The sequence below is a fragment of the Centroberyx affinis genome, unplaced genomic scaffold (assembly GCF_046629955.1).
Source record: "Centroberyx affinis isolate AG114_WGS23_722 - 3 ecotype Tasmania unplaced genomic scaffold, CSIRO-AGI_Caff_v1 ptg004359l_1, whole genome shotgun sequence".
Lineage (NCBI taxonomy): Eukaryota > Metazoa > Chordata > Actinopteri > Beryciformes > Berycidae > Centroberyx > Centroberyx affinis.
The window spans coordinates 602,650-618,100 of NW_027282055.1; the positions used below are offsets into that span (position 1 = coordinate 602,650).

Genomic DNA, 15,451 nt, shown 5'->3' on the forward strand with positions numbered 1-15,451 from the left:
GGTCATGTTGAAATTTCCATTGTAAAAAAAAAAGAAAGAAAACGAAATAACTTGGTTGCGCGACAGTGCGTAAAAAAGTAGAGTTTCCAAAGTAAGTTATTGAGCGACTTGTTGGATGTTGGATGCAGACAGAGGAGAATCTGTGGCCCTGTAAGCTTATAGCTGACCTGTCTGCTAATTGACGTGTCGATGTTTTTGTTCATCGATGTCCAAGTCTTGTGACCGCCTAAGCGCTGCAGAGAATGCGCTCCCAGGAACAGCCCTCAGACTGTTTTCAGCCCTAGTGAATGGAAATCTAATAATTGTGGTCTAGACTCATGAAATTCGAGGGTACATGACAAAATGCACTTTGAAAGGAGTTGAAAAAGTTAGTAGACTACCGGCTCAATATGGCCTTTATGAGCCCTGCTTTAAAACTATATAGGAACTAATATGAGTGTAATGACTGCATGAGGTCTGCAGGGAGGATAACAATATTTTAATCTATCACTTAGGCCATGGCAGGGACTTAATATTATACATTTATTTTCCCTTTATATTTTGCCAAATGGTAGTCTACAGTAGTTATACGGCATATGAACTTTGCATGCATTCCACACCATGCTGTATGTCTTAATCAAGAACAATTACTGTTTCTTGCAATATACTGACCATATTGATTCATAGACTAAGATGGCTGTGAGATTCTAAAGGAAGGACGTCACCTAGTGGTGTGATATCAGTCTGTCTGCCGCGCAACGTGTAATAATATAGGCTGTGTTTGAAAATAGTTGCTTTTCATTATCAGATTATTTCCAAAAGTTCACACTTTTCAGACAAATGGGTATTCTCCCCACATTGTTTTCCCATCATGCATGCGCCATATAGGCTACTTTCACATTCCCCTATTCATATAGTATTCCCATGATGTCACATGCATTTCCTACCAATATGGTGCCTTACATAGACAGTTCATTGGCTGTGGCTGTTATTTGATTGTAATCAGCTGTTAATTTATTACAATCACCTGTTGTTTTCCTACCAAGATGGCCGTGTGATGATGTAACAGAATAGCCTACTATGAATAACCAATGATTTAGTGGTAAATGAAAAGTTGGGTAAACTGACCTGCAGTCATCAGGCAAACAACCACCAATATGAAAAAAAATGAATTATATTTTCAGGAAAGCATTAATTCATACTTTTTCCCTTCTTCATCATAACTTATTAGTTATATAGAAGGTAGCAGTTTATCTCACTCCACTCCACTCACCTAGGCTACCTAATGTAGAATGTGATTAATTGTTAACCACATGGGTTACTTCCGGAATCACCGTTACTATGGAGACGGACAAGCAATGTCAACACTGAGAACTACCGTTATGTTTGATGCCTTATCTAACGTTAGATAAAGCTCACAACTTATTTGCTTACTAGATATGAAACACTGAAAACAAAGTCACTCTCTGTGCCTGCACCGACATGTCGCAAAGGTAAAGTTACCGCAGCAACAGCTTTGCTAATGCTAGCCAGCGGCTAACTTATGTTAACTTTAGTTTTAGGCAAGCAAACCGAGGTAAAACTGCCATACTTTCCATACGTAACGTTAATACAATTATAGCTAACTTTGGATAACGTTAGCTAGCTCTTGTAACTAAACGTTCTCTCTCTAGCCAAGTGAAAAATTGCAAGTGTGTTACATAAAGATACTTAGCTAGGTAGTGACTTATTAGTTACGTTAGCATTCCACAACATAAGAGACAAGCAGACATATTGGTCAGGAGTTAATGCTATGTCAATGTGATTAGGATGAATATAAAATGGTATTTCAAGTTGCATTTAGGTTTTTTGGGTTTTCCAAATTATTGATAACATGTATAGCCTATCTTTGACTTGGCAGCAGGGTGGCCTAGTAGTCACCAGGGGCCCAGAATATATATGGCAACACTAATGACAAGTTTGATACCACATAACGTTATTCACCATGATCTGAACTATCCATTAACACTGCTACTGATTGAAGTTTGGCTGTGACTCTCATCTGACCATCTCCCTGGATGAGACTGCAGCTGGCTAAAAGACAGGTTGCTGTTTTTCAATAGGCCTAGTTGGCATTAGAAATTTAACTCAAATTTTGAGGTTTGTTACTGTTAACATTAGGTAAAATATTATCTTGAAGAATATAATGCCTGATACAACGACCTGACACAAAAAGAAATAAAACTCATTTAACTCCCTCATGTTCTTAGCTTAAAAAAAAAAATGGAATATAGTATGTCCTGCATAAATTGCAATGGTATTCCTTCTTGACTACATTTTCCCAGCTTGGGCCTGAACTCATCAGACTGTTTGCTCTGTTGCAGTACATACAACAAACTGTGGGCAGATGCCCAGGTAGAGCTGAGCAGTCTGCTGACTCAGGAGCTCCCTGCCCAGCCCCCTCGCCCAGAAAGGGACAGGGTGGTGTTCTTCCAGCGTCTGGCCACCCTTTACGTCCGCTACATCCAAATCTTCAGACAGCTGGAGGAAGCCTATGACCAGGTGGTCCATCCTCAGAAGAGGCATGTTATTCGGGTGATTCTGGATGGCGTGATAGGAAGAGTGTTGGAGCTGAAAAATGAAATGGTGGAGAAGGAGTTCTCTGAGTACCACTACATGGACGATGTCCTCCAGGACCTGAAGCTCACACCTGTGAGTTTCAATAGCCAGCCGAAATATTATGAAACTGGACTACTGAGAGTAACTGATCAAAATTTCATTCAGTTATCCATACCAGGCCTTGGCTTTAGCAGGGATGGCTCATCATAATGACATAGCCCGCTACAACAGCTGTTTTCTTTGGTTTCATCGTAGGCGGACATTGAGATCCCCATCCCTCGCTATTTCATCAGTGAACGCAGCAATGAACTCCAACAACGAACAATGATGCTGACAAGCATCTTCAAAATGATGGAGGTTACAGAAAGCCCAAAAGTGAGTTGTAGACTGGCTACAGCTTAGTTAAGTATGGAAACAAAATGGAAAACAGCATAAATGGTAGTTTTCATTCATTCATTCGTTCATTAATTCATTCATTCATTCATTCATTCCAATGAAGATAACAGTTTTTGATTGAGATGTCTTCTTAATCATAATGGGAATGTTTCTTTTGATGCATTATCAATGAGTTTGTGTATTTCTTTTTACGCTCCCCACAGCCTGTATTGGCCCGAGACCTGAATCGAGAGGAGGCCATTAAGATCATCCAGGTGGCAGAGAGGGCCCGCCAGGGACGCCTCAGGGCCAAGTTGATAGGAGAGATACATCGGGATATGGACAGGCAGTGGAGGGCCAAAAACCCAGAGGCAGCTGACACTGAGTCGGCTGTGGTCTGCATTCAGAAGGTAACCTATCATCAACCTAACACTGCAGTGCCTCTCCCTCTCACACTAGATGGTGATTTTTTTTTCTTAGAATGTGACAGACATATGACAATCATGATGAAAGATGTGTTTAAATGTTATTTGCAGGTGTGGAGGGGTTACATACAGAGGAAGAAGACAAAGAGGGCTCGGGATGAAGAGATGATTTTTCTGGGAATGGTGAGTCAAATCGGCCATCGCTTTACACAAATTATTTTGCACCGTAAAAATTGTTCTGTGACTTTTCATAAAGCCGTCCATACTTGGAACTATACCGCAGTTTGGACGCTGTAAATATGTATACTGTCAGATGCTGTATCCTCTCGAAATCCTTTTTCTATAGTTGTCACGCTTGAGAAAAAAAATCACCCAAACATTTTGTCATTCTTTCTATTTCACATTTATGTGTCAAAAAGGAGCAAAAATATCGGTCATCATACTTTTATTGGGGCATTTCTTTATTGTCCTTAAATGGGAAGTAGAAAGAATACCAGTGTGCTTAAGTGATTTTTTTTCTCAACTTTGCACATGTCCTTTCACTCTGAGAACCTGGAACAAACTAAGCAGTGCAGGCTTTATCCATTTAAATGTGGTTGTTGCCCCCGTGTCTCTCAGGCCATGGAGCCAAAGCACCAGCAGCCCTGTCCTGCAGCGACCACTGCCCAGGCCACTAAAGCTCGCACACGGACTAAACAGGAGGAGCACGAGGAGGACTTCCAGAGGTCCATCGTGACTATCACAAACAAACTACGAGATGTGGAGGGGCCTGACATGAGCGAGACCATGAAAGACCAAATCCGGCAGTGGTTCGTCGAATGCCAGTAAGATGACACAGAGGGGGTTGTTATGACTGTTGCTATAATAGTGGAGTATTTACACAGTTATATTAATAGTGAATTTAATCAAGTAGTTGTGTTTTTACTTATTTTTATTCCTCTTTTGTGTGCATTTGTTCAATAGTGATGCCACAGGATCTTTTCCAGACTACCCAGATGAAGAGGATGGAGGTTCAGCTCTCATCTTTGCTGAAAAAACCCCTCAACAGGTACAGTACACCCTCGATCAAAAGTACGATTCACTACATGCTTTTACAGTTAGTTCACAGAAGGAGAATGCAGTTTTGTTTATGAGTGTATACATATTTTTTTTCAGTTAATGGAAGAAATTGCTGCAAAGGAAGAGGAGGATGCCAACAACAAGCCAAAAGGGAAGGAAGAAAAGAAGGAAAAGAAAGGCAAGGGGAAGGATGGAGAGGAGGTAAGGGCTTGCAGTTGTATTAAATGCAGTTGTGTTTTATCGTGTTATGTATTCTGATTAACATCATCTAGATTTCCACCAGTCACATATAACCTCGATTTAACTCTGATAACAAGGTGGTGAATATAAACAGATCTGGTGCTCACTATTCCTGCATGCGCTTATGCTGCTGCGTTGCATTGCTGCCTCTGCTGCCACCACTCCTCCTGTATTAGCACTCAGAGATTAATGTTATGTTGTTATTGTCAATATTATGTTAATTAAGTGATATGTGTCCCTCAGGCTCTGTTCTGTACACACCCATGGGGGTTTGTGTGCTTGGAGCCAAATCTGTGGCATGCTTGCATAGATTTTTTCTCTGAGCATCCTGGGAGTGGAGCCACATTGCCAAATACAACTGTATTAACATTTTTTGCAATAAATTGTTTTATCTTATGGCGCAAGTGTTCTGACTGAAATAAGGAATAAGTGTGATTTGGCCTATTCGAATCAACCATCATCAGCTATCACCCTGCAGGGCAGTAAAATGCTGGGCACTCAGTGAACCGTATAACTTTCTTCTGAACCGCAGGAGGAGGAGGAGGCAGGGTTGAAGATGCTACCTTCGGCTTTTCTGTCTGACTTGGAAGTGGGAAACAAAACCTTTGTAGGTAGGTTGAATAGAAAAGGCCAAGAGATCTTATGGTTATTGGGCAAGGCAAGGCAAGGCAGCTTTATTTGTATAGCACATTTCATACACTGAGGCAATTCACAGTGCTTTACAGAGTAATAAAAAAATACAGATACAGTAAAGGTAAAAAATGTACAGTTAAAAAGTGCAAAAGTACAGACAAGAGATCCACAAGATATAAAACTTAAAAAGTAAACTAGTGCAGAAAAAGACAGTGCAAAAGTATTAGAAAAGTGAAAAGTGCATTAAAATCACATTTAAAAGTAAATAAAATATATATAAATAAAATAAATATTACAATGCAGATGAGTGTTGCCCTAGATTTCTTAAAAAGCCCTGGCGAACAGAAACGTTTTAAGCCCTGATTTAAAAGATTGTAAAGTGGAGGCAGATCTCAGATTTTCTGGAAGTCTGTTCCAGGCATGAGGAGCATAAAAATGAAAAGCTGCTTCTCCATGCTTTGTTCTGACCCTGGGAACAGTAAGCAGACCAGCACCTGAAGACCTGAGGGGTCCGGCAGGTTCATAACTTTGAAGGAGATCAGAAATGTATTTTGGTCCTAAACCATTAAGTGCTTAATAAACATGCAACAGAATTGTAAACTCAATTCTTTGGCACACAGGAAGCCAGTGCAGTGATCTCAGCACTGGAGTGATGTGGTCCATTTTGTTAGTCCTGGTTAGGAACCTGGCAGCAGCATTCTGGATGAGCTGCAGTTGTCTAATAGCTTTTTTAGAGAGACCTGTAAAGACACTGTTACAGTAGTCAAGCCTACTAAAAATAAATGCATGAACAAGTTTTTCAAGGTCCTGCTTGGACATGAATTCTTTAATTCTTGCGATCTTTTTAAGGTGATAGTAGGCAGATTTTGTCATTGTCTTGATGTGGCTGTTGAAGTTTAGGTCAGAGTCCATAACTACACCAAGATTTCTGACTCCTCTCACTCCAGTGAGAGGGATTCAAGGTGAGCAGTGACTTTAAGTCTCTCCTCTTTGGCACCAAAAACAATTATTTAAGTTTTATCTTTATTTAGTTGCAGAAAATTGTGGCACATCCAGTCATTGATTTGTTCACTGCACTTATTTAGTGAGTCGGGGTGACAGGCAGCTTTGCTTACATCAGCATTAGACAGAGACAGGCCATCCGAGCATTTCACTGATACAGCTAACTTTGTAGCAGTACTGTAAGTCTCTTGATGTGTGATACTATTAGCAAGTTGTTAATCTTTACTATTTCGCAGTCTGTTTAGAGTGGAGATCTCTAAATTTATAGAAGTCGACACTGGTAATATCATGACATGCTAACAAAAATACAAATTAGAAGTTTAGATTCAGTTAATCTAAAAATATGTAGTTTAGATGGGAATCTGCAAGCTGTATGTACCTCGCAAGTGTGTTTTTTCATTTGTTCTGGCTAATCCCCACCATTCCATGTACATCGATACTTACCCATTCAAGTTATAGCCTGAACTGAATGTTTGTCATCATCAGATGTTTGGCAGAACCGCAGCGAGTCCAGAAACTTCAGCCAGAGGCACGAGGCCGAGCTGATCAAGGAGGAGAAGAGGAAAGAGATTGAGGCAGAGATTCGAGTTCAGGTGATGTTGGCAAACAGAATACAAAAAGTTTGCTAAGCATTACGTATTCTGAACAACACACATAAATGGCTTAGTCACAGAACTTGAATTAAATTAGACAACTAGAAAGTGACATTTTTTAGATTGCTTTAATGGAGAATCGGGCCAATACTGTAATTGAAACTGCCGAATAGATCTGATCTGCCCAGTCTGAGAAAACCGCAGTGTTCTGGTATATGCATTTGGCATCTGATACTGTTCTGTGGGTTGTATCACCAAGCAGCTCAATGTCTCCGTCACTGGTGTTTAAAACTGATTGATAACGGTCTGCTCTGTTTGTCTCAGGTGGATGAGCTGATGAGACAGGAGCTGACTAACTGGAAGCTAGCTGTGGATAAAGACAAGGGTGGCAAAACCAAAGCAATTGCCAAGGTATTAACACGTGAAAGAAAAATATCAAAAATCCACAACTTATCTTTTATAATGCTTGGCATGTTTGGTCATGTTTTACATTGATTACCTTGAGCTGTGTGCTGACGGTATTTATTTTACTTCCCAGAAAAAGAAAGGATCAAAGAGTGGGAAAAGGAAAAAAAAAGACAAAGATCTGACGGCTGATAGGTGAGGTTTGACTCACTTCACTAGCATATCACTTTAAGCAGAGCGTTGAGATGTATGCAATCCATTTCATTAGTTTCAGACTAATGTTTCATTAGTGAAATGCAAATGCTGGAGAACATGATCACATCATTTATTCACGTCTACTAGGACTCTTGAGTCTCTGTGTCAGGAGCTGGTGGAACAGGGCTTGTTGAAACAGACAAATAATGTTAAGCTGCAGGATTACTTGGGTAAGATACTGTATATTGCTTGTGCAGATTGGTGTGCCATCTTTCAGAGCTCCATTTGTCTTGTTATGTTCAGAATCATATGTGATATTTTGATCTGAATTTGATTTTCAGCACTATAAAAACAATTGAAATTGATTGTGTAGACACGCAGTGTAGAACTGTTACAAACAAGCGCTGTGTAACGCTCTTAAGGAGTCTGGACTTGATTTAGTAGTGATGTGCTGCCCTCTTCTGGTTGACAAAACACTATGAATGACCAATGTCATATGGCTGCAATAATCTCTTAGATCAGGACATAGATTTTAAAATCCTTTCTTGCAGTTTTCCCAAATCCTTTAGAGATGCTGATGAATAACTACTGGTCTCATAGTTGTTTCCTCCTGTTCCTAGGTGACTATAGCTACCTTGGGACCACACTGAGGCAAAATGACATTGAGCCCATGCCGTCGTTGTCCGATGTGCGGCAGGTCTTATCTCTGTATGCGGTTTTACCTTTAGGTATGAGGGCGATTCAGTTCCTACTGGGGCCTGACGGTGGCTCAGCAAGCTAAGGCATACACTATGTTGCTTGCATTGCCATCGGTTTGAATCAAGCTCTTGAGCTTTCTTGCACACCATCCTCTTTATCATTTCCTGTTGTTCTCCTCTGTATACTATATAATAAAACAGAAATGCAAATATATATACATATATATATATAAAAAACATCTATGGTTATTGGAATTCATGGAAATTCTGATTGATTTGATTGAGTTGATTTGCCTTATACGCTTTCCAATACAGAGCACCATAAGCAACGTTGTTGTTGATCATGAGATGTGTGCTGTTTGCAGGCTCCCAGATCATCCATGAGAAGGCTCCTCTGATCAAGGCCATCCTGCTGGCAGGGCCGGCAGGTGTGGGTAAGAAGATGTTGGTCCATACCATCTGCCAGGAGACAGGTGCCAACCTGTTTGATCTGTCTCCTCTGAATACAGCAGGAAAATACCCAGGCAAGAGTGGCCTCGCCATGATGCTTCACATGGTCTTTAAGGTAACACGCTGGTATCTAGGCAAAAACAACCCAATGCCACTGACATTTTGCATTCATCAAGCTTATGATGGAAGCAGTAACTCCAAGGTTCTTATCCCTCCAGCCACCCTTTTCATTTTGAGTGTCTCCTGAACTTCTATACCTCACCCTGCTTATAATTGTAACCTTAACCTCACTAGAGACCTTAGGACTAACCCTAACCTTAAGTAGACAAACAATTTGATCATTGATTTTTGAAGGCAAAGTGATTTTTTATGTTCCGCCACCATGGTACATGTAATCGGGACATTATGTTGTCATGGTGGCATCTCTGTGTGTGTCTTCGTCTGGCTGTGTGTAGACACATTCTTGTGAAGACACTAACTCAAAAACAATACATGACAGAAGCCTCATACTTACACCATACTTGCATCATACTTGCATAGGAAAAACAGATCTTCTTGCAACTGCTATAACTCCTTAATGCTTTCAGATATGGTGATCATATTGATACCACCCATGTGTTATGTGAAGACAAATACGTTGATAATATTTGCTAATTAATGCATTAATTAGCTTAAGTAATGACTATATTAGCATAACTGTTAATATATAATGGTGATTATGGCGGGACATTAGGCAGCTGAAGTGCCTCTTGTTTACTTTGTGGTTCGAAAGGAACACTGGAAACTCTCAAACTGCGCCTCAAACAATCCAAACGTTCAATCAAAAGTTACCTTGGGTGCGTCGGTTGAAAAGTAACAAGAACATCTAAAGGTAGAGCAACCCACACACCAACTATGCAGGGCCAGGCAGCCTCAAAGGACACTCAATATGCTGAGATCAATGTAAAAATGTCTTAATTTATTAGGTGACAAAAGTGGTAAAAAAAAAAAGCAGAAGGCGTTTCAGGCCACATTTAGATTTTCTTCACCAGAAAGTAAAAACTTTTCATAATCGTCTCTGTTCAGGTTGCGAGATTGATGCAACCTTCAGTGATATGGATTGGAGATGCAGAGAAAATGTTCTACAAGAAAGTTCCCAAGGAAGAAAAAGAGGTATTCCTGAACAGGATAAAGACTGAAAGCCAATTTTATCATGTTGTCTTTCAATTTTACAGTTATCAGAGTAGAACTGATAATTGAAAACATTTTGCGTTGTGTACCCAGTTAGATCCCAAACGCTTGAAGAAAGACTTGCCCAAGGTCCTCAAATTGATCAAAGGGGAGGATCGCGTTCTAGTGGTGGGAACAGCTGAGGACCCACTAAGTGCTGATATCAAGTCACTGTGTAAGGTGTACAGCAAAATCATCCTCATCCCGAGACCCGACTACGGCTCAAGATACGGTAAGAATAGACTCACTTTGAGGCAAAGTTTAGTTTTGATGCTTCGCATGACGATTCTGTTGGTATGCCAAATGACCTTTGACTCCGTTTGTCTTCAGTCATGTGGAAGCAACTGATCAAAAAGAACGGAGGTGAGGTAACCGAAGCCCTGGACCTCAGCTCCTTGGCCAAGATTTCGGACGGCTACACCCCAGGTCACATGGTCCAGGTGATCCACGGTATTCTGACCGAGCGCCGCATCCTGCAGCAGGCGAAGAGGCCACTGACTGCTGCTGAGTTTGTCGCTCCGCTGGCCAAGATCGAACCTGTGTTTCAGGATGAGGAAGAGGCCCTTAAAGTACAGTGGATATGTCCTATTTATGTCTTTGTTATTTTTTCATGTTTGTAACTGTTTTAGTGGTACTTGATTTTAATTAATGTGATTGAATTAATTTTGTAGTCACACTTTATTTGGATAGCCCAATGTTGATACTCAACTTAACGATCATCTGACTATAATGTATCACTAAAAAGTCTAGAGATTCAAGTGATACTCCTACTAACAATCTACTTTTTGTCACCTGATAGTTGAGTATCAACATTAGACTATCCAAATAAAGTGTTACCATTTTTTTGTGCTTTCATTGTTGATTTTGTCTGTTTTCATGTTTGTCACCAGAACTGGTATGCAAAGACTCCCCTGGGAAAGAAGCGGATTAAGGCCGCCACAGGAAAGGAAGAAGAGGAGGCAACGGTTAAAGGCAAGGACGCAAAGAAGAAAAAAGGGAAAAAATAATTGTGTCATCATATTTATACCACAACGGAATGAACTCGAACATTCAGATTAAAGCTTTTCGTTGAAGTGGCTTTGGGTGAAGTGTATGCGACCCTATTTATTCCCTACAAAAATAAATAAACTTGCAAAAATAAACTTTCTGTTGTGTGATTTGTTGCTATTTAATAGTGGTCGCCAGTTAGGTGTTGGTGGGGTTTTCCACCCCTAGAGAGCAGGGGCGTCATTCTTTATGGAGGATGCAGTCAGAGTGACAAGCTAGCACTAGTGCTGTGATGGTGGAAAATATGCTGACAAAAGCATCCTGGTCCTGTAACTAAAACCCCATTAGAGGAGATCTAAGGCCACAGCTCTCACATTCCATATGGGACTGGGGACAGTCTATATGGGATGGTGCTAACCCCTGTCTCGTGACCATCGTATATATATACACTACAGTTCTAACTTGGGCATCGTTATAATTTTTTCCAAAGAATGACAATTTGGTTGTGTTTTTCTCACCAAAACTAATTTCTCTCTGCATTGTGTTTAGTTTTCAAGTTATAATTTGAGGTTGTGGTGCTTTGAACCATGTCATATTTATGTACTACATCCTGCATTTATGTTTAGGGTTAGGGTTTGTTTGTTTTGTTTGTTTATTTGATAATCAAAAATAATGCACAGCCATAAGTCACACATTAATTAAAATCGTCAATTACTTTCAAAAACGTATTTCCAATGTGGTCCTCTTTTAGGGTTAGGGTTGATCTACTGGACTACTGATCGCTGCTGAAGTTTCTTACCCCAATAAGTTAACCCATCATAGACACCCATACACAGCCAGCCAAACAGTCTGAATATCAATTGATAGAAATTCAGTGGCCCGGCTCTGTTGCGCAGCCGACTCTTATGGGTACAGTTGTCTGACCCAAGGCCACACCGTAATTAGACTTGCCAAGACTGGCTGTTACATTGACTTCAGTCAAGGGTATCTAATCTTATTCCACTATAGGGCTATGGCTGCTTGGGTATGAATCTGGGTTGTGGTGATGGTGATGTTATTGACATATAAATTAAATAGTAGCTTGTTTTAGTTTACTCAATCTACCAAAAACCTTGATCAAGCTGCATTTTAGGTTACCTAGCCTGCATTATATCCTTAGGGCTCATAATCCTACGACTACTGTACGCACGGCATGGTTGTGATAGGATTTATGCGTTGAACAGACCTAGATTCCCTTGTTAAGACCGCTGTCAGGTGTGGAGGGCCTGGACCACAGGAAATGTGAGACACAGGGAGAGTGTTTCCAAACAAGGACCCAGAGGCTTAGGTGGAGTGTTCAGCTGTTTTGTCGAGTTCTAAATTCACTCAACACATCCTCACATTGCCTCGGTTCCTTTAGCATTACTCTATTTTTAGCCTTCTTGCACCATCAATAGGATGCTGCACACGTTAAGGTCCCACCTTTTAAGCAGGATCTGAAGTTGATCTGCTGGTCATCTTGATGATCCAGGGACATGGTTTTGGGCTTTTCTTAGGCTTTTCTCTTATCTGATTTGGCCCCCCGGAGATAGAACATCCTGTTTAGAAATTATCAGTCCAAAAAAAACATGCAACACTAAAAATATGATAGAATAAATTGTTATAAGTTTTGTTATACATAACCAAAGGTGTTAAGGTACCTAAATAGATTGTCTATCCCTTCCCACCCATATCCCCCAGAAAAATGTTTAAGGCTTTATAAGAAATGGGGTGATAGAAATCTGAAAAGTGAGATTGTTTTGCTGCTGTAGGCCGCCATTCCACTCTCAGTGATGATGGGTTGTTTTTTCTGCACCAGCAGGATGGCACAGAGATTATCCTGTTGCTAGAGTTTCACTGGACTTAGTGGGACTCAGTGGCACATGGCCCTGTCTGTCAAACAGAGGGGGAAACAATGCTGGGGAGCGCTGGCTTTGTCCCGTCTGGCTGTCTGGACCAGGGAACCTCCACAAATTAAAACCTGTATGAACTTCCAGTGCTACCTGAACACCTTAGCCCGAGGTATCTTGGAGTAGGAGGAGCAAGAGGGGGGTGGGTTGGCATTATCGGGCTCTTTAATGGAATGAACGTTTGCAATGCATGACTGCTGTGTTATTATTTAATGTTTTTGTATGTTTTTCAGCTGTTATCCTTTGAGCCCCTGTTATTGAGAGCTCGGTCATTATGGGTATACAATTGCGAACCAAATTATCACTGACTATAATACCTATAATAGAGCTGACAAGGGAATTCAGATCAGGTGTTACTGAAGAGAGAATATGTGTGTTTCTGTGTGCGTATATGTGTGAAGGGACAGATCCCATATGCTTTCATGTGTGAACTCATGGGTGATGGCCCAGTGAAACGGAGCTTAATATCACTTAATCTCTGGTGACCTTTCAACTGTGGCTGTAGTGGAAACTCCCTATGGAGGTCCATGGAGTTTGATCTCTCTAACATGAGGCTTAGGAGACTGACAGATATGGGTCAGCATTGCAAACAGCGCATGATTAAACCACATCAGTCATCTTTAGTGAGCAGAATGTGCTGCTGCTGTCTTGGCCGGGTCCTCTTGGTGAGAGAGATCTTTGATCTCAGTGGGATTAACCTGGTAGTAAAATAAAAAAGGTTTTCGAGATAATTGTGGGTCAAAGAACTGCAGTCAAAATACATCATAACACATTTAGCTGCAGATGACTCAAATTATTTAACGCACTCAGTTACATCCCTTGAATGTTTTATACCTGGGTCCAAATTGAAGGTCATTTGCAATAAAGTAAACTTTCACTGATTGCGACATTCTCATCAAACATGATAAAATGCCGTAGAGGTAGGCCTACACTTTGCACTGAGCCTGTCCCTAACTCATTCATACGAATTGGAAAATCATCAAAATATGTTTAGACTATTATATATAATTGTGTTGTCGGTGATAGTTCCATTGATGCTGGACATGAGTTACCTCACACCATTAAAGCCAAGGCTATCTTGGCCCTCATAATGACAGAAGGCTATTTTGGAGGCTAGTGTGCGTGGAGAGATATGTCAGCTGTTCAGCACCAGGCTTCAGGAAAAAAGAGAAAGCACTATAGGCTGTCTGCCTTGGGACCGGGACACAGCCCGCTAACCTGGGCATGCTCTCCTCTGGCCAAACTTTTGTTGCTAATCTTAAAGGATTTGTGAGAAACAAGACAAGGCTCGGACAGATCTGTTGCAATGGTGGATGTTTTTTCCAGCTTTTTGTCCAGGTGAAAGCGGTTTATCAATACGGAAAGAGGACATGCAAGGAGATAGCTTTCCTAGAATACAGCTGTCCAAGTTCAAGGTGGGTATATCGCTGCAGGTGGTGTAGTATGTTCCTGTATTATGTTGGTGTTATTGTTGGTGGTATTTTTGTATCTTTAATTGTTATTTCTTATGATTGTTTGTATACTTTAGCAGAACTGGTGGGACATAACTATAACTATGGAACATGGTATTTATGGAACATTCTTTAAATCAAATTTTGTACAATTTTATTTAAACATTTAGTTTGAAATATAAGTGAAAGGTCTTGATGTATGTATTTCACTTGTTGATTAGCTGTTTTGAGTTTGCTCAACTCATTGTAGATGGATTGTTTTACTGCGTGAGATTAAGTTATTTTACTGGCCTTGGAAATTATCTTATTGGACATGCATCACATCATATCATTCCTCTGGAGGTAATCTGGATAATTGTTTGCAAAATGCAGTGTTGCTGTATGACGCATGATGAAATGACACACAAGGTGAGGTAATGATGTAGGATGTCCCTCCCCTTTGAAGTACTTTAAAAAAACGTCATATCCCTGATGGTAGTGGGAGGAACCAGCCTCTCAAAAGTGTTTCATATTCTCAAATGTCATATCAACCAGTTCGGTGATTGGCAGTTCTCATTTAGCCTATTGTTTGCTTTTGGAAGCGTCCTCCTCCTCTGAGTTTGGTGCATGCAACCTGATGGAGGAGGAGGCACCACAGCTGAGTCTATATTGGTGGTGCTGAGCTGACAGAGATTACTCTGCTCTTCATTACGGAGGAGGACTGGCATGCCAAAACTGGGATCAACCAGATGAGAATGATGCATGTGTCTCCACCTTGATAGACCAAAGCATTTCCAAGTGCCCAAGATGCCATTTTGAAAGAGAGAGTTTGTAAGAATATATCATTATTACCCTGAGACAAATTTGTCTTGCCGTGCTCAAAACAAAAACAGGGCATACATTACTGACAACAGTTCATCCACAAAACACAATTTCTGAAGGACATTTGAAGAGAATTCTGCAGTTGAATGCTAATAAGTATGAATGAAGTATGAATAAATCATTGTTTTTAATTGCTGGAAGCTGGTAAGATTAGATATCCTTAATGACAGGGATGTGACAGGTCATTAGTGATCGTCTTAGCCAGAGACATTGCCTGATATATTTATATTTTATCATATTATAGTTCCAGCCCTAGTCTCATCCTAGAGAGTAACGTGGCGGAAAGCAAAAGAGATCCCACAATCACTGAGAGAAGAGGAACTTGTTGGCAAGAGCAGGTTAGGCCATTCAACCAACTCAGCC

The 15,451-nt window shown here is 40.6% G+C and overlaps 1 protein-coding gene across 1 annotated transcript; it reads left to right on the top strand.

Moving 5' to 3' along the window:
* Nucleotides 1-1,461: 1,461 nt before the first annotated feature.
* LOC139664725 (dynein regulatory complex protein 11) lies at nt 1,462-10,893 on the top strand. The gene is made up of 19 exons (XM_071543659.1): nt 1,462-1,472; nt 2,343-2,670; nt 2,833-2,952; nt 3,177-3,362; nt 3,489-3,560; nt 3,996-4,201; nt 4,341-4,425; nt 4,533-4,637; nt 5,215-5,287; nt 6,798-6,904; nt 7,229-7,315; nt 7,443-7,504; nt 7,652-7,734; nt 8,125-8,232; nt 8,568-8,767; nt 9,718-9,804; nt 9,916-10,093; nt 10,192-10,430; nt 10,752-10,893. Exons 1-19 carry the CDS (start codon nt 1,462-1,464, stop codon nt 10,866-10,868), a joined length of 2,454 nt encoding a protein of 817 aa, XP_071399760.1. The 3' UTR covers nt 10,869-10,893.
* The last annotated feature ends 4,558 nt before the right edge of the window (nt 10,894-15,451 follow it).